This window comes from Pogona vitticeps, chromosome 2 (genome assembly GCF_051106095.1).
Source record: "Pogona vitticeps strain Pit_001003342236 chromosome 2, PviZW2.1, whole genome shotgun sequence".
NCBI classification, from domain to species: Eukaryota; Metazoa; Chordata; class Lepidosauria; order Squamata; family Agamidae; genus Pogona; species Pogona vitticeps.
In genome coordinates this window covers 187671547-187695044 of record NC_135784.1, presented here as the reverse complement: position 1 = coordinate 187695044, position 23498 = coordinate 187671547, and the positions used below count along the sequence as shown (strand labels likewise).

Below are 23498 nucleotides of genomic sequence, written 5' to 3'. Positions count from 1 at the left end.
CCTATGTTCAGTAGCAGACATTGTCAAACAGAGGTGCAATTCCTATCTAAAATGACAACAAAATCCTGTGGCACCTTATGTAGTGTTTCAGTTAAGGGCACAGCTGAGACCAATGTAAAAGCATGGACTCCCCATATAAGGCAGGCTCCCATGAGGAATCGGTGCAGGAAACAATTGTTGTCTTGACCTGTAACTTGCCTTCGTATTTCCTGGAGCTATCTTGACCTTTGGTTATATTTGTGATTCCTTGACTCCAGCATTATTACTGCTGGTTCTAACTGATTCTCTGGTTTCTGAGCTTGGACTGGCTTATTGGACTCTGCCTTTGTTTATTGAAGTAAATCATGACACCTTAAATGCCAACACTTACACAATAGCATAAGGTTTGATAGACTATAGTACATTTTATCAGATGCACAAAGTGTTATCCAGAACTTGAGATACATGAGATGAGGTGCACATGGATAGGGATGCAATTATAGGCAGTGAAATCAAAGCAATATTCCATGCAGAAAAAAACTTAAAGTGGCAATTGCATTATTAACACAGGCCATTCACAAAATTGCTACTGATACCACTAACAGGCTGACCCGGTGTATACCTGAACTTTACCAATTTAATGAATACTTGGAATTCTAAATAACACCTTCTGCACGTGAGAATGTGAGCTACAACTATTCTGTTGGAAACTACTACTCAGAAACATAAAGTATTTAAGTTTGTAATTTTTAATCTTGCCTTGTTAAGAAAACGCCAACCAGATTACTATAAAACCAATACCCACATATTATGCATATAGCTGCACAGAGAACTTATGTTTGTGAGCAGTTTAATAAGAACAGTAAATAAACAAAACTGTAGCAAATACAAATATGTACAACCATACAAGTACCTATATATGAAACCCCTTAAGAGTCAAACAGAGAGTGCATCTAGTCTAGTATGCTGATCTCCTCTAAGAGGCACTGATTTTGTAGGTACGTAGCATATAGTCTACAGGACTCTTTGCCATAAGCAGCCTTATGCTCCATGAATCTGCCAGTTTAAAGCTAACATTGTGATTATGACTGCAATTTTCTTGAGTAGCAAACACATCAGGCACAGCTGAGGGAGAGAGGCTACTAACACTTTTAAGTGGACTGGGGAGTACACTAACTTTTTGGCAGGACATCACTACAGCTTTCTTTCCTGGTTGGAAATTTCTCCAGACTTGATATCTATGCCAGGAGACAGTGCTCAAGAGTTATCACCAATTTCCTGTCCTTTACATATTCCCCATTCCAGTGGTCAAAATGTTGGAGTAGAACTCCAGAAACCTAGGTTCAAACCCTAGGTTCTGTGTCCTCATCAAACATGGCAGTGAAGGTGGTAGGACTGAGAGAAAGGCTTCTCCTGATGATCTTAACACTGGGCAGGCTAATAATGGAAGATACTGTTTTTTGAGATAGCTTGGGGCCAAGCAATTTAGGGCTTTATAGGTTGCATTGTGCCCTGAAATGGATCTTCAATTAGTGGAGCTGTTGGAATTTGGGGGGGGGGGTGTTTATACAGTATGATCCCTGTGACCAGCCCCAGTTAGTAATCTGGCTGCAGCATTTTGCACCTGTTGAAGTTTCTGAAGACTTTCCAAAGGCAGCCCCACATAGTGTGTGTTACAATAATCCAGCCAGGATGTGACAAAAGCATGTCACCGTGGCCAGATCAGACGTCTTCAGGAGTGGGTGCAGCTGGCACACTAGTTTTAATTGTGCAAAGGCACTCCTGGCTACTGCCGAAACCTGGGCATCCAGGCTCAGAGATGAATCCAGGAGTACTCCTGAGCTTGTACACCTGGGTTTTCAGACAGAAATCTCCTTTATTTCTTGTTATTTTCCTTTATTTCTTGTTCTTAGAGAGTACTGCAGTTCCCAAAGAAGAGTACTCAAATTGACAAAAGTGACACACACACATACATCCTCTCCTCACTGGGAGAAACACAACCCAGAAATGAAACAAAGAAATATTAACAAGCTCTTCCTGAAGGTCCTCACAAGAACCTCACTCAGTCTGAAGGAGATAAGTAGTATTCATAGCCATGAAATAAATAAGTTGCATCTGCTTCCTTGGTTGTTTTCAAAATGATAATCGAATTCATACAGTGGATGGATACTGAATACAAAGTGCCACTCAATATGCAAAGAGCAGGGGAGTGCTGCATGCAATAAAGATTACCCCTAGTAAGTACTTATTAAAATAAAACAGAATTCCAAATACATTGGAACTTGATTTTGTCCCAATAAGGAAACTCTCCAGTCAATCATTAATCACATCCTTTCATAGTGGCTCATTTAAAAGGTTGTTTTCCCCCAACTGCTTCTGCCAGTGATGGCTGGGAAGGGTATTTGCACATAAAATGTAACAAGCCCTCTGAATTTCTTGTACAGTACTTCTATATCATCTCTCAGCAAAGATTTCAGAGTTGTTTATAAAATAAGACAAAATACAAAATTCAAAACTAGGAAAAAAATGCAGTTTATTAAAATGCAATTGCCTGTAAGGAACAGAGAGACTGGCTAGTGTCAAAAAGCACAAATTGCATACTTGTAATTGAAATTCTTTTGACTGATCACCATATGGGCTTTGTGCCTGCACAGAAGCCAGCCTTGAAGCCTTCCGGAGCCTAAGGAGAAACACTTTCCCCTTCCTGCAAGCACTACTGTGTACAAACCCAACACACCCTAATGCCTTTCCCTCAGTTCTCCCCTTTCCGCCATCCATACTTGAAACTGTATCTGTCAGAGGAGGGTGGGATGTATGAATTCACAGATGACAATTCAAAGAACTACAGTTACAAGTAAGCAAGTTGTCCTTCTTTGTGGTCTCCGTGAATCACAAATATGGGTGATTTGATATGGTCAGCTCACTTACTGACAGAGGAATGCCATGCTACCACAGAACCATCAGGATTTTTTCCAATTACATCATTACCCATTACAGTAGTGCCTCGCAAGACGAGTGCCCCGTTTAATGATGAAATCGCATTACGACAAAGTTTTTGCGATCACGCTATGGAGGATCTTCGCTGGACGGTGAGTTTCAAGCCCATAGAAATGCATTAATTGGGTTTTAATGTGTTTCTATGGGCTTTTTAATTTCGCTTTACAATGTTTTCGTTCTACAGCGATTTCGCTGGAACAAATTAACATCGTAATGCGAGGCACCACTGTATTAATAATCAAGGTCCAGGCCATATGTCATTTTAAAAGAACCAAATAGAAATTGTTTATTGTTAGAGATGTTGACAGAATAAGCAATGTCGTTAACTCTTAAAGAAACATTCTCCTTTATTTCTCCCAACCACCACTCTCCTGCCCAAACTCTAAACTTTTCAATCTCTTCAACTCTAACTCCCTATCTAACTTCCCCTCCTCTTAGTGCCCTGGACCACAGCCTGATTTTTGTGATAGCTTTTGATTGTGAGCACAATGTGGTCATTTTTATCTTTTTGTTTTTCTGATTCAGTGGGAAATGTTTAGGTGCTCACTTAGCTTTTCTCAAAAGAAAGCAAAGGACTGTAGAAGTGCTTACTTTCACTGTCATTCTGTCTTGGTTCCCCCCCCTCCCCACTAAAGTTTAATTATTTGCAGTATTATCTGTGATATAGACCTATGTAAACTTGGTGTCTGTGAATGATCTTCAATTTAAAACACATTATTTTATATAATCCAAATTCTACCACATGAAAATGGAATTTTGTGACATACAGTATTAAACACATTTGTCTAATTTCTCTCAATATAGACTGTTCCGTGATGTTACGTGGTTCACTCTGCTCCATCTAGTCATGGGGGGGGGGGGGACGGACATGGAGAAGGTGTAACTGAAGCCTGTTCATGAGCCACTGGAAATTTTATTTAGCCCCTCCTTCCCAGGTCTCTGAAATTTCAGAATGAAGTTGTGGAGGGTCAAGATTATGCATTCAATGTCATATTTTGCTGGAGAAGTGTTACAGGATTACAGAATGTGAAACAGTTAATGTGATAACTTTCAGATAAATCATGTTTTTTATAAGTGGAAGATGAGAAGAGGATACATATCTCCGCCATTATTCTTCCCCAAAAGGGTGTGATTGTGGAGAAATTCAAAGGGAAATCTACTGTTTCCCTCTGTTCCTACTACATGGCAACAAAGCAATTCAGAAAACAGCAAAAAGAGATCATAAACTGAATGTTTTCATCATATACTACACAGCTCTTATTATGCAACTGAGAAAAAAACGAATTATACGTTTTACTCATCTTTTGCTACTGAATTCACAATGAGAACAAGATAGTGTAATTAAATGATACTGTATGTATTGTAAAGGGCCTCCAGACATTTCAATGTGCTGTTCATTTAAATATTTTTACACAGTGCTGGGAATATATGCAAATTGAAGCAGACAAGAAAATAATAGAAACTTACATCTATTTCTGTTACTCTACATAAAAAAAAGATTCTTATTTAGGGACATTGAGCTCAAGCCTCTGATTCTTCCTAACCCACAAAAAAGTAGAAAGAGAACAGAATTTGCCAAATATGTGTCTTGGCTTCTCTCTCACTTTAGCGGCTCTCCCCAATGTTTCTGTTCTGATCAACAGAGAAGAACATTTGCTTTTCTAGCTTTCTGCCACAATCCCGGTCACCAGCTTCCCCTCCAACCACAGCATTTCTCTCGGCTATCATCAAGCAGTCTCACATGCTGCAGGCACAGGAAGAATAAAGTACAGAACAGTTTGGCATAGTACTCCGGTATAATCCTCTGCCACTTTACGACAGCTGTCCTACATGCAACGAATACAGTAACCTGTTCGCCTCCTGCCAGACTTCTCTATTCTCTGCTTCAGTTTGTAACATCCAAGGGCTTGCCATGGATCAAGAAACACCAGCACTCATTCTGCTCTCCTGCAAAAGTGCACTAGGTCTTCGGCAAATGCAAGGGGGTTGAGAATCTAAACTGAGGTAGAGAGAAGAAGGCCTTGTCTAAGAAATAACTCAGTTCTTAAAACACAAACAAACATACAAACAAACACAAAACCCTCCAGTTCGTGAATGTGGGATATTGTGTCTCTGTACCCATGATTGAAAACACCAGGAAATGTCCTGATATTGCTGCACAGTATCATTTCTATGTTGCCAACAGGAAAAACGATGTCAAGCTTTACATAGCAAAGAGCAGCCCAAAATGTTGACACACAGCATTTTTCGGAGGTTTTTTCATAATTACCAAACAATTGCATAGTGACAAGACAGGTGGAACAGGCACCCCAAGCTCTCCTAACATCAAGATATATCATCCCCAGCCACAAAGCAAAAAAAAAACAAACAAACAGTAATTTCATGACTTAAAGGGGTGAGCTTCTGAATATTTATTCGCTATTTTTAAAATATCTTTTAAGACCAGAGATAAAAATTCTTTTTAATGTATATTTGGCCACAAAGGGATTAAAAAGTTATCCTGAGAATAATTTAATTTGATCGTGATGGGCAGGGTCAAAACTTCAGATCTCCTTCCCTCTCTCAAGCTTGCAAGAATGTTTTCAGTAATAATGTCTGTGGTTATATTAAACCAGAAGCTCAGAAGGTTTTTGCTTCTCAAATGGCTTTTTTCAAAAACAGGATAATCCCTCCCCCGGCTTCTGGATTCCTTCTAAATTTTTAAAAAAAGGGTTGGGACTAACCATTCCCTTTCATGGTTAGCAAGTTTGGTCTTTTCAATGTATCTGATCTATTTTCAATCTGCAGACAGAAAAGTCTGCTTATATCCGCATGGATATGTGTGTAAAAGATTAACTTTTAGAAAACCACAACTTTAAAACTCTTTGCTGAAATGTCCCCAAATTTGTGCACAGAGGAAGAGCGGACTGTCTGCTACATCTGTGCCAAATTTGGTGCTGATCTGAGATCCTGTTTAAATTTATAATTGTTTTTGTGTAGGAAACACCAATTTTTTGAGTTGGCTAATTGAATGCTGAATTGAGCTGTCACATATCTATTGCTGCACTGTAGTGCACAGATAGCAATCTGCTGCACTACAATGTGCAGCAAAGCAATCCACACCAGACACAAACTAGAGTGAAGGAGAGGCAACCTATGAGTCTGAAGAAATACAGTGGTGCCTTGCTTAATGATTGCCTCGTTAAACGATGAAACCGCTGTACGATGACTGTTTTGTGATCGCTTTTGCGATCGCAAAATGATGTTTTAATAGGCAAAATTCGCTTCCCGACGATCGGTTCCCTGCTTCGGGAACCGATTTTTCACTAGACGATGTTTTTAAAACAGCTGATCGGCGGCTTCAAAATGGCCACCTGCTGTGTAAAATGGCTCCCCGCTGTGTTTTTGGACGGATTCTTCACTTTACAGGCACCAAAAATGGCTACCCCATGGAGGATCTTCGCTGGACGGTGAATTTTCAGCCCATTAGAGCGCATTGAACAGGTTTTCAATGAGTTTCAATGGGATTTTTTATTTCGCTTAGTGAGGATTTCGCTCTACAGCGATTTCGCTGGAATGAATTATCCTTGTTAAGCAAGGCACCACTGTATACCGTAACCCACAAAAGCTCACATTGAAATAAATGGGTTAGTTTTTAATATTCCACAGTACATCTTTCCTGTTTTGTTTTTGTTCTAACCTATGAGATGTCACTAAAATTCCTTTTTTCTGTATATGCCTCATGCAGCTGCATTCATATTGAATGGTACAATTGTCACAAACAATTTATCAACAGACTTAACCCCAGCCCACTAGGAACTAGTACATTGTCTTTTCTGACATATATCTTTCCCTTGCCTGAAATGCATAGCTGGTTCGAAATGGCTGGAACCTGCAAGGCCTTGATCCTTTGTGAGCAGTCTGTGAAACAGCTGCAAAGGACTCAAAGCTTTAGGGCTGTGATTGGGCTCATTAAAGATCTGAAGCAGTTCCTCCTTTTTGGCAGGCAGGAAATGACGACTGAGTCTCTTTTGAAACGTTAACAGATTTATTTAGTTTAACATTAGGTGAGTCTACAACAACTTCTATTGGGTCAAAACAACTAAGATCTGCAACTGCCCAAACTGTGAAGACGATAACTCTGTCTGAAAATTGACAAGATTCATTGAGGGGCTGGCCCAAAACGTTCCTGATTAGTGGGTTTCCTCAGCAGAGCACTCTGAACCACACATATTGTCCCACAACAAGGGTGTCTGGCCCAATTTCCTTCTGGCAGTGGATGGTTTAAAGAAGGGTCCAGGCGAATCACCTTCCTTGAGTGACCTCGTCCCCACGGAAAGAACACAACCATTCATTCTAGAGCCTCTGTTGATGTCCCTTTTTCTTTAGACTTGTCCGGGTCAGGTAGCAGCCCTCCTACCTTCAAATTAGGGAAGTCCTCCAACAACCCGTACATTCTATCATATTCATATTCTCTTTTCTTTCCCTCTTTTTCCTCCCCTTCCTTCCTTCTTTCTCTCTCTCCTTGGTACACTGAACTTTCTCCTCCCACTTTGTTTCCATATAGCCTCCACCCACACAGGCAAAATTAATTCCTCCTCCCCTTTTCCCTCTCTCTCTTCCACTAGACAGATTCCTATCTTCTCCTCTTTCCCCTTTCATTCCCTTCTTTTCCCTTCCTCCGCATTCAACTCACTTTCTACTGTCTTCTCTACTTCTATATCTGTCTCCCTCTCAGATGTCTCTAGCTGAGGGAATGGCTCACTCTGTTCTTTCTCCTTTGGGTTGAGAACCAGGAAACAGAGAGTAGATGTCAATAGGCAATTTTTAAAAGGGAGAGAGGTGAAAAGTGGTGTGCCCCAAGGATCTGTCCTGAGACCGGTGCTTTTCAACCTGTTCAACACTGCAGCTCACAGGAAACTTTTCTGGGTGGTGAAGATCAGAAGGGATTGTGAAGAGGTCCAGAAGGCAGAATGGGTGGCAAAATGGCAAATGTAATGCACATTGGGGCAAAAAATTAAAACTTTATTTATCAGCTGTTGGGTTCTGAGCTGTCCATGACAGAGCAGGAAAGAGATCTTGGTGTGCTGGTGGGCAGCTCGATGAAAGTGTCAACCAGTGTGTGGTGGCAGTGAAGAAGGCCAGTTCCATGCTAGGTCTCATTAAAAGGGTATTGATAATAAAACAGCCAACAGTATAATGCCATTGTACAAAATAAGGCCACACCTGGAGTATCACATACAGTTCTTGTCGCTGTACCTCAGAAAACACGTAGTGGAACTGGAAAAGGGGCAGAAGAGAGTGACTAAAATGAGGACTGGACTGGGGCACCTCCCTTATGAGGAGAAGCTACAGCGTTTGGGGTTCTTTAGTCTAGAGAAGAGGCCCCTGAGGGGGGGACATGACAGAAATGTATAAAATTATGAAAGGGATAGATAAAGTGGATAGAAGGAAGCTCTTTTCCCTATCACGCAATACCAGACCCAGGGGACATTCACTCAAATTGAGTGTTGAGAGAATGAGAACAGATAAAAGAAACTATTTCTTTCCCCAGCGTGTTGTTAGTCTGTGGAAATCCTTGCCACACGATGTGGTGATGGCATCTCGCGTAGATGCCTTTAAAAGGGTATTAAGCAGGTTTCTGGAGGAAAAGCCCATCGCAGGTTACAAGCCATGATGGGGATTGTATAATCTTCAAGCTTAAAAGGAAAGTACTTCAAAATGCCAGATGCAGGGGAGGGGTATCAGGAGACAGGGATCTAGTGTGCTCCCCGAGGCCTCTGGTGGGGCCACCGTGAGATACAGGAAGCTGGACTAGATGGGCCTTTGGCCTGATCCAGCAGGGTTCCTCTTATGTTCTTAAAACCGATACACAACAAAGGCAAGCGTTGTACCCAAGCGCATCGGTATCTAGAATAGTCATTCCCCCAACCTTTATGGAGTTGTCACATATTTGCATAAACAGGCATTTTAATGGGATAAAGACATCCTTTCTCAGAAAGCAGTAGTTTCTTTCTCCCCCAAAGGGCCTGTTTTTCATACATACACATACATGCTAACTTCAATATTGTGCTCTGAAAGATCAAGGAAGAAATTATTTTACAAGGCCTATAACAGACAAAAGGTGACCCTTGACCCCCCCAAAACCACTTTGTGACCCCACTGGAGGTCACAACCCCCAGGTTAGGAGACACTCCTCTAGAGCAGGAGTCCTCAATCCACAGTCGCCTGTGCCAGTCTGTGGGCTTCGCAGGACTGGGCTGCAGAGACGGCTCTCCTGTCACCCCGCATGTACACATGGTGTGTGTGGCATGCTCGCATGCATGCACAGGTGAGTGGGCGCATTCACGGATGGGTGTGGTGTGCTTGTGGGTGGGCATGGTGCTCGCATGCATGCACATGTGTGCCTCACTCACTCGTCAGTGCCCCACACCCATCTGTGCACGTGCACAAGTGCGCCACACCCATCCATGAGCTACCTGCTCACCCGTGCATGTGCAAGAGTGTGCCACACCTATCAGTGAGTGTGCCACGCCCCCATGAACATGCCATGTCCACCCACAAGTACGGGGGGGGAGCCCCTGCCCCCCAAACTGGTCAGTGGTTCCAAAAAGGTTGGGGACCACAGCTATAGAACATTCCCATTCTGGTCATTAATTCCTATAGCGACAATTCGACACAAAATAAAACAGTTTACACTTCAAACATAACCCCACCCATTAGATGCAAGATTATGTTTTTCACCTTGTTCCCCCCAATGCACCCTGGTTTGTTCTGACAACGTATGAAGGTCAGATAAGCACACTGGAAAATGAAGGCACATATCTTCCAGTGGAGATCTAGGTGGATTTCCAAATAGAAAATCCTTGATTCATGTTAACACCCATTATTTCTGTTTAAGTGAGAAGTAAATTCCACAGAGCTGAGTAGGGCTTACAACCAGCTAGTTGTTAAGGGAAATGTCATGTTAGAAAAACTTCACCAGTAATAATTTATGTTCTTCCGGCAAGGAAGTGCTACCGAAAGTATTTTTTAAATGTGCAACGTAATGACACCATGATGATGACAACAGCGATGGCTCTTGTTATTTGCTCTAACAAACAACATTTGGTCAGTACATTAAAATATTACGTAGGGGCATTTTCAGATGGTGGCTGATTAATCAGCACGATTTCACAAAACAGAAACTTCTCCAAATACCTGTTTCTCCCCACTTGGCTTCTTGTGATTTAGCAGCAGCTCAACAGCTCCGACCACCTCCTTCCTGATGGCATGCAGCAGGGCATCCCCGACATAGACGTTAAAGCTCAAAAGCAGCTCTATGAGTTCCAGGTTCTCATTTTCTATTGCAATAAGGAGAGCCGTTCTTCCAAGGGGGTCAATGCAATTAATATTAATCTTGAAATAAATTTCCGCTTCTTCCAGGGCTTGCTTCACACTGGCATAATCTCCTTTCTCCACAGCACACAAATAGGCTTTCTCAGCTGGAGAGAGTTCAGATTCAGCTCGTACAATGCGAAGAGGGATGCGATCTCTGTAGGGGGCATTGACACTTCTCTTGTAATAGAACTGGGCCATTGTTCATACCACCCTAGACATGTCTTTCTGCAACAGAAGAGAAAGGACATCAGAGGCACATTCCTGGAATATAGTACAGTAAGATGGCATTTTTATACAACAAATGCTTTTATTAAAGAATCTTTAAGTTTTATATGCCATTTCTAGTCAGAGAGAAATTAATTAAAATTAAAATTCCAAAGCTTTTTATGTAACCCACTGGTAGAAAAAGCAAGGGGCAAATATCCCATTAATTTATTTTTTTTATGTTTACAGACTCTTTAAGTACTTGGAATTCAATTTTTTAAAAAGAGTGAAATGGTACATACAAAAGGACTTCATCCATCCTCAATGAGTGTGTTGTGTATATATGTGTGCTTACAAGTCTATGAACTTCACATTTATTTTAGAAATATTGAGCAATTTGCCCTTCATTTAACTTCTGGCTGAAATGCTATTTTGCTTGGCAGAGCATAAACTTCTGTCTGTGGAAGTCTGTGGGGAGTTACATGCCAGATTGCAGAAAAGGACTGCACAACCGATTGTGCAACAAGTTGCACAATTGCACTTGCAGAACCGCAACTTCTGCTTTGGCCTGAATTTTGCAACTACTATCACAACTGCAAGCTATGCAAGGAAAGCATCCCTAAAGGATTTTGGAGCCAATCCATGAGGTGTGAGGCAAATTCAAGAATAAAATTGGAACAACAGTCCTACTGGACCAAAGGAGAGACATGACAGATCAGTACCGTGGACCCTTGACTTACGGAGGTCCCTACTTACGAAAATTTCGAGGTATGAAACACCCCGGCTGCATAATTTTGGTTCGACTTGCAGCCAGAGCTTCAACTTACAAAAGGCAGGGTGAAAGGGGAGGAAATTCAAAGCCACCCCCGCTGCCCTCTGCCTCCTGACCCTGCTGCCCTCTGCCTCCCATCCCCACAGGGATGGGAGGCAGAGGGCAGCGGGGACAGGAGGCAGAGGGCAGTGGGGGCAGCTTTGGAAGCCCGGGAAGCCGAGAGCCGCTCCGTGCCCGCTGCCGGCTTTCAGCTTCCCGGGCTTCAAAACCTCCTCCACTGCCCTCTGTCCACAGGGATAGGAGACAGAGGGCAATGGGGATGGGAGACAGAGGGCAGCGGAGGGGGTTTTGAAGCCCGGGAAGTCAAAAGCCAGCAGTGGGAGTGGAGTGGTTTCCCAGGCTTCCAAAGCTGCACCCTCTGTTTCCTGTCCCTGGTGCCCTTTGCCTCCTGTCCCCGCGGGGACAGGAGGCAGAGGGCAGTGAGGACAGAAGGCAGAGGGCAGCGGGTGCAGCTTTGGAAGCCCGGGATTTTTTTTCTTTGGCTGGAACATGGTTTGCAATGCATTCATATGGGAAATGGACCCTCGACCGATGGACTTTTCAACCTACAGCCACCGTTCCAATACGGATTAATTCCGGAAGTCTAGGGCCCACTGTACAGATTAGAGAAGAAGCTTTCCATGAATGAAAGTGTTTCTTTTCTTTTCTCTTTTTTTGTGGCAAGGTAAGGTGAGGCTTCCACTGGAAGAAGGGAGTGGGGTGGTGATTTCCCCCCCAACTCCCACTTACCCAGCAGCCCTTAAACATTTGTAGCACCTTTATTGTTTTAGACATGCTCCAAATCATCCAGTACAGCATGGGAGACAACCCCCTGGGCTTTAGGAGAAGAAGTGGAGAAAATAATCACCCATCCTATTCCTTCAGAACTCCATCAAACACAAATATGGCTCTAACAAAGATTCCACCACCACCAACCCTTCCAGGATTTTCAAATCATTTCTCTCTCTCTCTCTCTCTCTCTCTCTCTCTCTCTCTTAGTTGTTATCATGTGCTGTCAAGTTCCACTCTGACTTATAGCAACCCCATGAATGAACAGTCTCCAAAATATTTAACAGCCCTGCTCAGCTTCTGCAGACTCATGCTTGTGGCTTCCTTTTGGGATTTGGCTCATCTCATATTTGGTTTTCCTCTTTTCTTGCTTCCTGCCACCTGTCCTAGCATTATTGTCTTTTCCAGGGAATCCTGCCTTCTCATGATTTGCCCAAAGTAGAACAGCCGCAGTTTCAACAATTTTGATTACAGAAATAGTTCATGCTTGATTGGATCTAGAACCTATTTGTTTGTCTTTCTAGCATTCCAGGGTGAAAAGCATTCCCCCAGCACCATATTTCAAACATATATATATTTAAACATATATATATTTTATACACAGTATTTATATATAAAATTATATATACAAGTGAAATCATGATTCAGTCGGAGAATAATCCTAATTAAAGAAGTACACTTGGCAACCAATAATAATTTGATATGTAAGACTGATAGAAAATATATGAATTCAGAAATGAACTAATCAAGTAAACTGTTAATGTGATTTAGAATATCTTTACCTATGGAGGTTGGCAAACAAAGAGAAGTTGAGGTTGGAAATTATTTAATTACAAAAATTAAAAAAGAATCTATCTGAAACATTCTATCAGCAGTTGCAGCTCTGTAAGAAAAAGATGATAAATGGATTGGTGCATGATTAGTGTTGGAGGTGCGGAGAAAAAAGTGCTGATTATGTGTGTAAAGTCTGGAATTGTGAGAAAATTAAATCATAGTGGTATTCTTTTTTTTATTCTGAGAAACAATTACCTGTGCATCCCTTTTGAATTTGTCTTTATTATCTGAAAGAATATAGAAAACAGTGATATATGAATAGTTAAAATTTACTCATTGTTGCTAAGATTTCCCTATTGGAAGAAAAAAAGAATATTGCTCTGTGTTTATTGGACTCTCCCCCTTCAGAACCTGAGGTAATGTCATCAAGATTAATTTACTATATCCAGATCATTTGCAACAAATCTTATTGAAAAATGGGTAGTATTTGTCAGATCTTTGAATGATAAATTTCAGGATTAATCTTTATTTTGCATTCCCAGTAATTTGAATATCATTATGACTAGTTTTAATGTGACAGTTTGATAAATGACTGATTACATATTTATTATTTGGCATTATATAAGTTTCAGCTAATAATGTGAAAATGTGTTAAATAATGTTTATTAGGTGATTATGAGAGATTAACTTCAGAAATATCTACATTATGTATGATCATCTGTTGTTTTTAATAGACGTTAAACGAAGTGTTGCTTTTGCAGTAAGATGTTTTCATTAGCTCAGTTTTTTTCTTTCTCTTTATATGGGTTGCTTTCATTTGTATTTTTCAAACAAACAGTTTTCTGTTGAAGAACAGTCTATACATATTGGCTAAAATCCTGTTGGCAGAGCTGTACATCCTCAATGCTGATGATGTCATTAGCAAGTAATGTTACTCTTTAATTTAATGTAATTTAAAACCTCCTGTCCTGTTTTTAAAGAAATGTTCACAAGCAGGAGGAGGAGTGGATGGGGAAGTGTGTTCTGCTAGGTCTCGACCACGGTATCCTTCTGGACTGTCTTTCTGGGATGGAACTTGGAGATACTGTTTTCCAGTGACTCCCATCCTTCTCCTGGAGGGGAGAACCCAGAGAGTGGTGCTGGGGACTCCTCTCTGACACACTGGCTGTTGAACTGTGGTGTCCCACAGGGTTCTGTTTTGTCCCCTATGCTATTTAACATCTACATGAAACCACTGTGAGATGTTGTCTGGAATTTTGGGCTTCATTGTCACCTGTACACCCAACTCTCTCTCTCCTTTTTAAATCCGAGGAAGCTGTTTTGGTTCTAGATCAGTGTCTGGTGTTAGTAATGGACTGGATGAGGGTGAATAATCTGAAACTTAATTCAGACGAGACAAAGGTGCTCCTGGTCAGTGTAAAGGCAGATTAAGGAACAGGGACCACTGTCATGCGCTCTACATGGGGCTTCCTTTGGAAAGTGTTTGGAAACTTTACCAGGTCCAAAATGTGGCAGTCGTATTGTTAATGGGGGCTGGTTACAGCAGCTCTACTGGCTGCCAATATGTTTCCAAGCATAATTCACACTGCTGGTTTTAACCCATAAAGCTATAAACAGCTTGGATCCAAGGTAGGTCAAAGACCCTATCTGTGAGCCTACCAGGGTTTTAAGACCCCCTGAAGAGGCCTTCCTCTCTGTTACACCATTCTCACAGGCGTGCTTGGTGGGGATCCAGGAGAGGGCCTTCTCTGCGGCTGCTCCCAGACTCTGCAACTCCCCCCCCCAAGAGAAGCCAGGCTGACCCCATCTTTGCTGCCCTTCTGCAATCAGGCGAAGACCTTTCTCTTAGGGCATGGCTTTTCCTGAGTGGCAGTTAGGACTAGGACAGGTTTTTAAATGAGATGGTTTGCATTTGCTGCTTCTAAATGTCTTGACTTGACAAAACACCTTGCCAAAAAATTTGCAACTCCTACAAGGTTTCTCACCTCCAGATAAAAGTGAGACACGGAGCGCAGTTGGATGTCTTTGCTCCTCCAAAGGTAAAAACTGGCAAGGAAATCCTAAAGACGCCTATGATGCCTACCGATTTACTTCTGGTACTTGCCACCTGTTCTGCCTGGTGTCCCTCGCAGAGGATTCCATCTTGTCTCCCACACCTATTTAACATCCATATGAAACCGCCCAGTCCCCAGAGCTACTGGGGCAGCTTCGCTCATCTCCCATCCTCTCTTCAAAGGAAATATGGATAAAAAAAAACAAGAAAGCACTGCAGGAGTTGGTTGAGTTCCCTATCTCATGAGCGTCACCACCTTGAAGCAATGTTTGAGTGCACAGACAATCTGGGCAATGTGTACCTTTCCTGTGGCCCATGTCTTTTGAGGCCACAGATCAGTAGGACTCCAGACCCACTTCCTTCTGAAAGATGTGGCTTTGGTGGAGCCCTTGTCCAAAAGCCCTGGCTGAGTAGCTGTATCAGCCTTTGGGGCCCAATTTGCCTTATGTACAAAAGTTGCCTATAACTGAAATATACTGAAGCTCAATCAGAAAAGCTTGGGCTCCCTCAAATCACTGCCCCCCCCCCGAGACACAAAATGGTTAGATGAGCAATTTGAGGATGACACAAAATTGGGTAGAAATTCAGAAAGTTCTTGATAGGCTCAAACACTCAGCTGAAAAAAAAACCAGAATAACATTAAATAGGAATAAGTGTCAAATTCTACACCTAGGAAAAAGAAACTGAATGCACTGTTACAGGATGGGGGATACATGGCTCACTAACAGTGCATGCAAGAAGGATATTTGAACCTTTATAGATCATAAACTGAGTATGAGTCAACAGTGTGATGTGGCTGCAAAATAAGGCAAATGTTATTTTGGCATGTATTAAGAGAGCTATAGACTCCAAATCCTGTGAAGTGCTAGTCCCCCTCTATTACATACTGGCTAAGCCCCATATTCAGTACTGTTTTCAGTTCTGGACACTGCACTTTAAGAACAATGCCAACAAATTGGAAGAAGTTCAGAGAAGGACAACAAGGAAGATTAGGGGACTGGAAACCAAGCACTAAGAGGAAAGACTGAAATAACTGGGCATGTTTAGCCTCGAGAAAAGAAGGCTTGAATGAAGATATGATAGCATTTCTGCAAGTACTTGAAAGGTAATCATCAAGGGGAGGGGCAGGATTATGTACTTGATCATCCCAGAGTGCAGGATATGTAAGGGGCAGGAGATGTAATAATGGGCTCAAGTTACAGGAAGTCATATTTCCGCAGAATATCAGGAAGATTTTTCCTAACTGTTAGACCAACACAGCAATGGAAGCAATTACTCAGGAGGTGTTGAACATTCCAACAGTGGAGAAATTCAAGCTAGACAACCATCTATCAGATATACTTCGAATTGGATTCCTGCGTTGAGTAGAAGGTTGAACCCAATGACCTAGACCCTTTCCAAATACATTACTCTATGCTCCTATAATTTCATATGTGTACTAATATATATTCTCTGGAGTTACCAGGTCTTACAGCGGTTGTTGAAGTCTCTGGGAATCACTATGGTTTCCCAGATCACCAGGTGAGGGAGACATCTTGGCAAAAGCAGTAATGAGGGAGAAGCACAATTTTCACATATGAGGTGCTGTTGAAGCATAAGTGTACAATATACACCCCCATGCTATTTAGAGGAAGGGGAAGGGAGTGGAGCACCAGTGTCACGACTCATGACACCTCTTGTTGCATAGGTCCTGGCAGCAGAAGCTCAAAGCATGGAACACCACAGTCCTTGCCTGCCCTGCCTTTGTGATATCATAAAGACCGGTTCCCTTTTCTTAATTTTCAGCCCAGAACTCTCAGGGAATGGGATGTTGCTGCCATGGCAACCTCAATCTAATGCCAACCCTAATTTAAGGGCCATGTTGCTTACGCTTGCTGGCATTAACTACAACACCATAATTTTCAGTGCCAAATTGCCCCTTTAAGAAGGCGGTGCTTGTTTGTCTTGCCACATAGCAATCATATGAGTGGGCAAGAGTCAAGAGAAATAACCATCAACTTCTTGACTGGCAGAAATTTGATGCTGAAATGTATGTTGTTGGAGCGACACTGAACTACATATGTAACAGGATTCCTTCCCACTGATTATTTTTTAAAAAACCGGTATGTATTTCAGAAGTCTCAGGAAGCAGTTTAATTCAAGAACACAAGATTACATATGGAAAGTCATCCTTCATAAGAAACTTATCATCTTTCACTAATGTGGTATCTATTTTTCCAAGTAAGATGGAAAGTTGGGATCTAAGCCAGTTGCTCCTGAGCAATCCTTCCATGTTTAAAACAAAGCAAAATATGCCATTATTTATGTCTTCATTTGAGTGATACCATTTTCCCAAAAATAAGACCCAACCTGAAAATAAGCCCTAGTAGGATTTTTCAGGATGCTCGTAATACAAGCCCTAACCCAAAAATAAGCCCCAGTTCAGTGAAACCCCGCCCTCCACTATTGGGCAGCAACAAGAAAAAAAATGACACGACTGCATTTGAATACATATAGATGGTTGTACATGAAAAAAAAATCCCCTGAAAATAAGCCACAATTAGTTTTCTGGAGCAAAAATTAATGTAAGACCCTGTCTTATTTTTGGGGAAAGATGGTAGAAGTGCAAGTGCAACACCAGCTTATGGCTCTATGCCTCTTCAGCCTTGCTTCCCAGTGATCCTGGCTCGGCCATTTGTGATGATTTGTCTCTCACTGGCCCATGGAAAAACTTTGCTGAATTGCTCCCGTGCCAGTTTTATTGCCCATGAGAAAGGAACAGAAGGATGGAGGATTTAATTACTGATTTAGCTATCATTATATTTCTCTTTTTAATGGCAAAAGAATGCTACACATAGGGAAATGGCATAATAATAGTGAGGAAATCAGTGATTAAAGGCTTTTATTTCGCCCAGTCCCCACGGTATAGTAACTGTCACGAGGCAATTTAGAGAAGCTGGGGCAGACTCCAGAGACTCCGGAGCCCAGATTAAAAGGGCTGAAGTTGCTAATACGAATGGAAGATCTAACCAGACGAAGTTTTAAATGTAATTCATAGCAGGGTAAATGTGTCAGGGAGGACAGAAAGTACTGACTGATAAGAGAACCAAAAAAATATGCATTTGATAATATTCAGAAATAGTTCAGTTTTAAATCTGCACAAAGCCCACACAGTTTGGGAATAAGTCCTTTAAGAAGGAAGTGTTCTGCCTGCACGTGGAAAAAAGTTGGCAAAAAGAATGAAGTGTGTTACTGTATTAATGAAAATGATCTATTTTAGCAGCTGGTCAAACTTTTCAGTATCAGAATTTTAATGACAAATTTTGACATTTTCCTACAAATATTATATGCATTTTTTCCGGGTTTACAGATGGTGAAATAACTGCATAATACACAAATCATTAAATAAATTATTCTAGCTGGCACATGAAACTTACTAAAGGATGCTCAACGGCAACCTTTCAAAAGTTAACCATCTCTTTTTAAACAGAGAAATTATCCTGTCTAAATGCATAGATTTATATTATTGTAAATCACCTATTTTATCAGGAGATACCTCGATATATAGTGTAATATTTGACAGAGGTGGCCCAGTACTACTTCAGGTCTCCTGGTAATATAGATGATGAGATGATCAAAAAGTGAAGTAAGAAATAATGCTGGAGGGTGAGGCTCTGAGGTCTGAAGGCTACTGAGAAAGAGTAGCAGTTTTTAATCAAGCGACTGAAATAAAGCAAAAAATAAAAAATACAGAGCTCCTAATATGCATAAATGTGAAAGAAAAATCCAAAGCTTCATGACACACATGTTTATAAAGTTAGTAATGGAAAGGACCAAAGGATATTTACCAACATGAATTTGACCCAACTCCGGGAGGCAGTGGAAGACAGGAGGGCCTGGCGTGCTCTGGTCCATGGGGTCACGAAGAGTTGGACAAGACTTAACGACTAAACAACAACAACAATAGAAAGGAATGATGAAATTATAAAACAAGATATGGAACACATACTGTAAACATCACAATACTTGGTAAAAGGGTGCAACTACATGGGGATTTGTCCTTCTGTTTGGTCTGTTCTGGGATGGCTTGCTTTAATCCTTTTCCTGGCGACCACATGTCATTCATGTCATTGTGAACCAGCCGATCCCAGATGCATGCCTACTGTTGGAGTTTTATTTATAACCTCACATGCTGGCATTATTTTGTGCCACTGAGAGGGAATCTTCTGGGGTGGGATGAGCATCCATCTAACCTGTACTAACCAATCATTGTTTCCAGCCTTAGAATCCAAAGAGAGCCCTACCTCTCTGCTCAAAGTTCTTTTCCCCTGTCTTTTCTGAGTTGGAGGCAGTTGTTTGTTTACTGTTGATTTGTCCAGTCGATAGCTAAAGAAAGTATGCAGAAAGAAAGCAGTCTGTAATTTCAATCAAGTATAGGTAAATGGATGCTTTTTATTATTTCTTCCACAAATGTATCAGAGTGAGTTATTGAGAATTTTAAGTGTCAATGAATGAGAAAGGGGTGAATTCTGGGGAACCTGTAGCTATTTCCCTCTGTGAGTCTCTGTACTTCTACATAGCAGCAAAAAGAATTTTATGAAAAATTGAAAACTCTGGACCATCTACCCATATCTTTTTTTAAATCCCTGTCAGGTGTTTCCTTTCTTTCTTTCTTTCTTTCTTTCTTTCTTTCTTTCTTTCTTTCTTTCTTTCTTTCTTTCTTTCTTTATTTATTTATTTATTTATTTATTTATTTATTTAGGATAAGCTGACTCTGCTTTGGTTCAGCAAAGTTTCATTTTGTTTCAAAGTCTTGTAAGGCAGTGCTGATGCACTATGCCTTTTAAATTAATTTTTTAAAAAAGCTTCCTCCTGGGAGCAGGAGATGGGGGTGGTGGTGATTTTCTGTTGTTTTGTTATTATTTTCTTTCCCCCTCCTCTTTTTTGGGCTTTCCTTTTAAATGGAGGAAGTGCCAAATAGAGTCACTTGAGGTGTATTGTGATTTTCTGACTCAAAACCACCTGATATTTAAATAAGATCACAGCAAATGACATGTCACACCTCTGTGTGATCTGAAGTGGCTACATTCAGCACAATCCACCCCAATCCATCATTTAGTCGCATCGTGAGCTAAAGTGGGCTTGAATAGGCCATTTTTAATCAGATACAGTAATTACAATGTGTTTTACTATAGAAATGATTGAGTCAGAAAAAATGAGACCATTCTAATAGTGAAGTATGAGGTAGCACAGGCACTTATGGGTTATAATGCAAATTCTAAGCGACTAATATCAAGTACACATAATGCAAAGCCTACCAGCACAACCATCACTCAAATCTATGCTCCTTTTACAGATGCTGAAAGAGAATAGATCGAAAGTTTTTATGCAAGTGTTCCAAGCAGGATGTGCAGATAATCGTAGGTGAATGGAATGTAAAAGTAGAAAAGAAGGAAGAACGAAACACAGTCAGAGGACTTAGACCAAAAAAACATGCATTTTATAAGGCTCAGAAATAGTTAAATTAAACTAATGTAAGACACAAAGTCTAAATCTACCAAAATCCTAACAATAGTATGCTAACAAATATGGAAAACAAGAAAACAGCATCCTCACCACGAACATTCAATACACCAGAAAGGAAATGCCAAAGATAGAATGGCTATAGGATCACTGCATTAATTTTGTGCACAAGAAAAGTGATGCTTAAAATTTTACAAGGACTTGTAATGATGCTGCTACCCCTTCCATTTTTCTTTCATTTCATTTTTCTTTCATTTTATTTCAAGAGATGGCACTCTAATGGCTCATAAGGTCTGGATTCCCAGAGTACCTCACAACACTTCCAACACAATAATTTTACATGGATCCAGTTTGCACATTCAACAGTCGGATATATTATCATGTGATCCTGCGAGCTCTTTACTTATTACTTTTGTTTAAATACCAATATTAGAAATACCAAAAATTCTAAGATGTCTAGTGAGTAAAATCCTGTTGCTAAGCAGTGCCCCAGAATTCTACCTTAGGGAGGATAATTTATACAAGGTCACAGCAGCACCTTATTTTGCCCAGTTGGAGCAGCCCAGGCATAGAAGGATGTTTACTCTGGCCCGGCTAAATGCACTACCTTCAGCAGTGCAGGAGGAACAGTATAAAAAGATCCCCTGGGCAGAGCGCCTTTACCCATATAGAATGCAACAGATAGAAACAATTGAACATGTCCTGTTGCGGTACACATTTTACAAGGCTGTACGTGAAGAACTTGTCTCCCCTCTGATTGGTTGATTTCCTGGTTGTACCGAGCAACAATGTATGCACGTCCTGCTGTCTGACTCCAACCCCATTCTTACATATAGGGTTGCCAAACTTCTTACTGCTGCAATGGGCATTAGAAAAAGGACCCTAAAAATGGATGAGCCTTTGTAGTTAGAGCATGGTTTGCTAGAAATTCTGGAATTGCTTTAGGGGAGATGTTTTGATGCTATTGTTGTTCACCTCAGAACCGAGTATTTGAATTTGATCCCAATATTTTTGTATATCTCTGTATATTTATATATTTTGATGTTTTATTTGTGGCTGGTCTTTGACCGTAATAAAGTTTTATCTATCTATCTATCTATCTATCTATCTATCTATCTATCTATCTATCTATCTATCTATCTATCTATCTATCTATCTATCTATCTATCTATCTATCTATCTATCTATCTATCTATCTATCTATCTATCTATCTAGTTGCTCTGTTATGCAGGCAAAAGACAAATGGCATTAATTCGCTTCTACCATGCTATTAATTAGTCACAGCTGGGATTCTTGAGGGTGTGCATGCTTGCCAGCAGGAACTCATTAATTGCCAGCTAGAAACTACTGAATGTTACACTATTTGCCTTCTGCATGCCTAACAAACAACAGGATTTTAACTAGTACAGTGGTGCCTCGTATAACGAGTGCCCCGGTTAACGATGAACCCACATAATGATGGCAAAAAAGCAATTGCGATGTCGCTTTGCGATATTTTCCCCATAGGCCCCATTTTCCCTCAGCTGGGGGGAAATGACGGCAGTAGCCTCGGAAGGACCCTTCCGAAGGGTCGTTCCAAGGCCACCGCTGGGATTCCCCTTCGGAGGGGGCATTTTCCCCGAGCAGAGCGGGAGCCCCGCCGCTCAGCTGGGAGAAAATGCCGGCGGTAGCCTCGGAAGGACCCTTCCGAAAGGTCGTTCCAAGGCCACCGCCGAGATTCCCCTTTGGAGGGGGCATTTTCCCCGAGCTGAGCGGCGGGGGCCGGATCCAAGCGGTGGCGGCGGCGGCGGTAGGGGCTTGGATCCGGCCCCCGGCCGGTTCCCCTTCCATGGCCGGATCCGACCATGGAAGGGGAACCGGCCGGGGGCCGGATCCAAGCGGCGGCGGCGGCGGTGGTAGGGGCTTGGATCCGCCCCCCAGCCGGTTACTCCATCCATGGCCGGACTCCTGAGAGTCCGACCATGGAAGGGGAAGCCGGCTGGGGGGCGGATCCCGGCCGCCCTCCTCCCAACCCTTCAACCCCTTCTCCGCCACCACTGCTGGGCTTTGGAAGCGGCTTCCGAAACCCAGCGGCGGCGGCGGAGATGAGGGTGAGGGGTGGGTCGGGCAGAGGCGGGAGGAGGGGGAAGGCTCCGCCGCCGACGCTCGGACGGGCTGGTCAGCATTTTTGCGGCCAGCGCGTCCGAGAGGCCTCGGAGGAAGGCTTCTCCACTGCCTCTCAGACGTGCTAGCCGGGCACGGGGCGGCTCCAAGTGGCGGGGGCGGGGGCAGGGGGGTTCTGGATGGCTTCCAGTGCTTCGCCTGGAAGCTATCCGGACACCCCCTACCCTGTCCCCACCGCCGCTAAGAGCCTTCCGAGCTCTCAAAGGGCTTTCTCCAATGTGTGTGGGGGAAGCCCTTTGAGAGCTCGGAAGGCAAATGTCGGCAGTCGGCGGAGGCTTTGGGGTCCTTCCAAAGCCACCGCCGACTGCCAACATTTTCCCCCAGCTGAGCGGCGGGGCTTTGAAGCCCCCGCCACTCAGCTGGGGGAAAATGCCAAAGGCCCCATTTTCGGTCAGCTGGTCAGCGGTTCCAAAATGGCCGACCCGCTGTGCTGCCTCGTTTTAGAGGCACCGAAAATGGCCGCCCCTATGGAGGAACATCGCTGAACGGTGAGTTTATCCCCCATAGGAACGAATTAAACAAAGTTTAATGCGTTCCTATGGGTTTTTCCATTCCGTTTAGCGATGTTTCCGCATAGCGATGATTAATCCGGAACAGATTAACGTCGGTATGCGAGGCACCACTGTACGTTTTTTAAAAATCAATTTTCTCAGTGCGACAGTTTAAATCAAGTTTGCAAGTACTGTAAGTATATTTACAAGATTGAGATAGCTGCAATAGAAGTGTTGAGGAAATACACAATCTATGAAAACATCATTTTTGAAAGCAAAGAAATGCTGAGGATATGTGGAAAATGACTTTTACTTCTATTGAATATACTGTATACCAAATAATTCAGTTTGCTGAGGATGGTGCACCATGGGAAA

The 23498-nt window shown here is 42.2% G+C and overlaps 1 protein-coding gene across 8 annotated transcripts in view; it reads right to left on the bottom strand.

Annotated features, from left to right (window-relative positions):
• TRPC4 (transient receptor potential cation channel subfamily C member 4) overlaps positions 1 to 23498 on the bottom strand; it is a 309107-nt gene that overhangs the window by 89353 nt on the left and 196256 nt on the right. For 2 of the 8 annotated variants that reach the window (XM_078386688.1, XM_078386692.1), the window contains exons 1-3: positions 19250 to 21623; positions 18794 to 18892; positions 10156 to 10560 (exon numbers count right to left, since the gene is read on the bottom strand). In XM_078386688.1, coding sequence (XP_078242814.1) covers positions 10156 to 10533 — 378 coding nt within the window. In that variant the 5' untranslated portion in view covers positions 10534 to 10560; positions 18794 to 18892; positions 19250 to 21623. Of the gene's footprint in view, positions 1 to 10155; positions 10561 to 13168; positions 13201 to 18793; positions 18893 to 19249; positions 21624 to 23498 lie in introns of those variants that run through there. The other 6 variants (XM_078386691.1, XM_072991669.2, XM_078386689.1 and 3 more) reach the window with 5 other exon arrangements.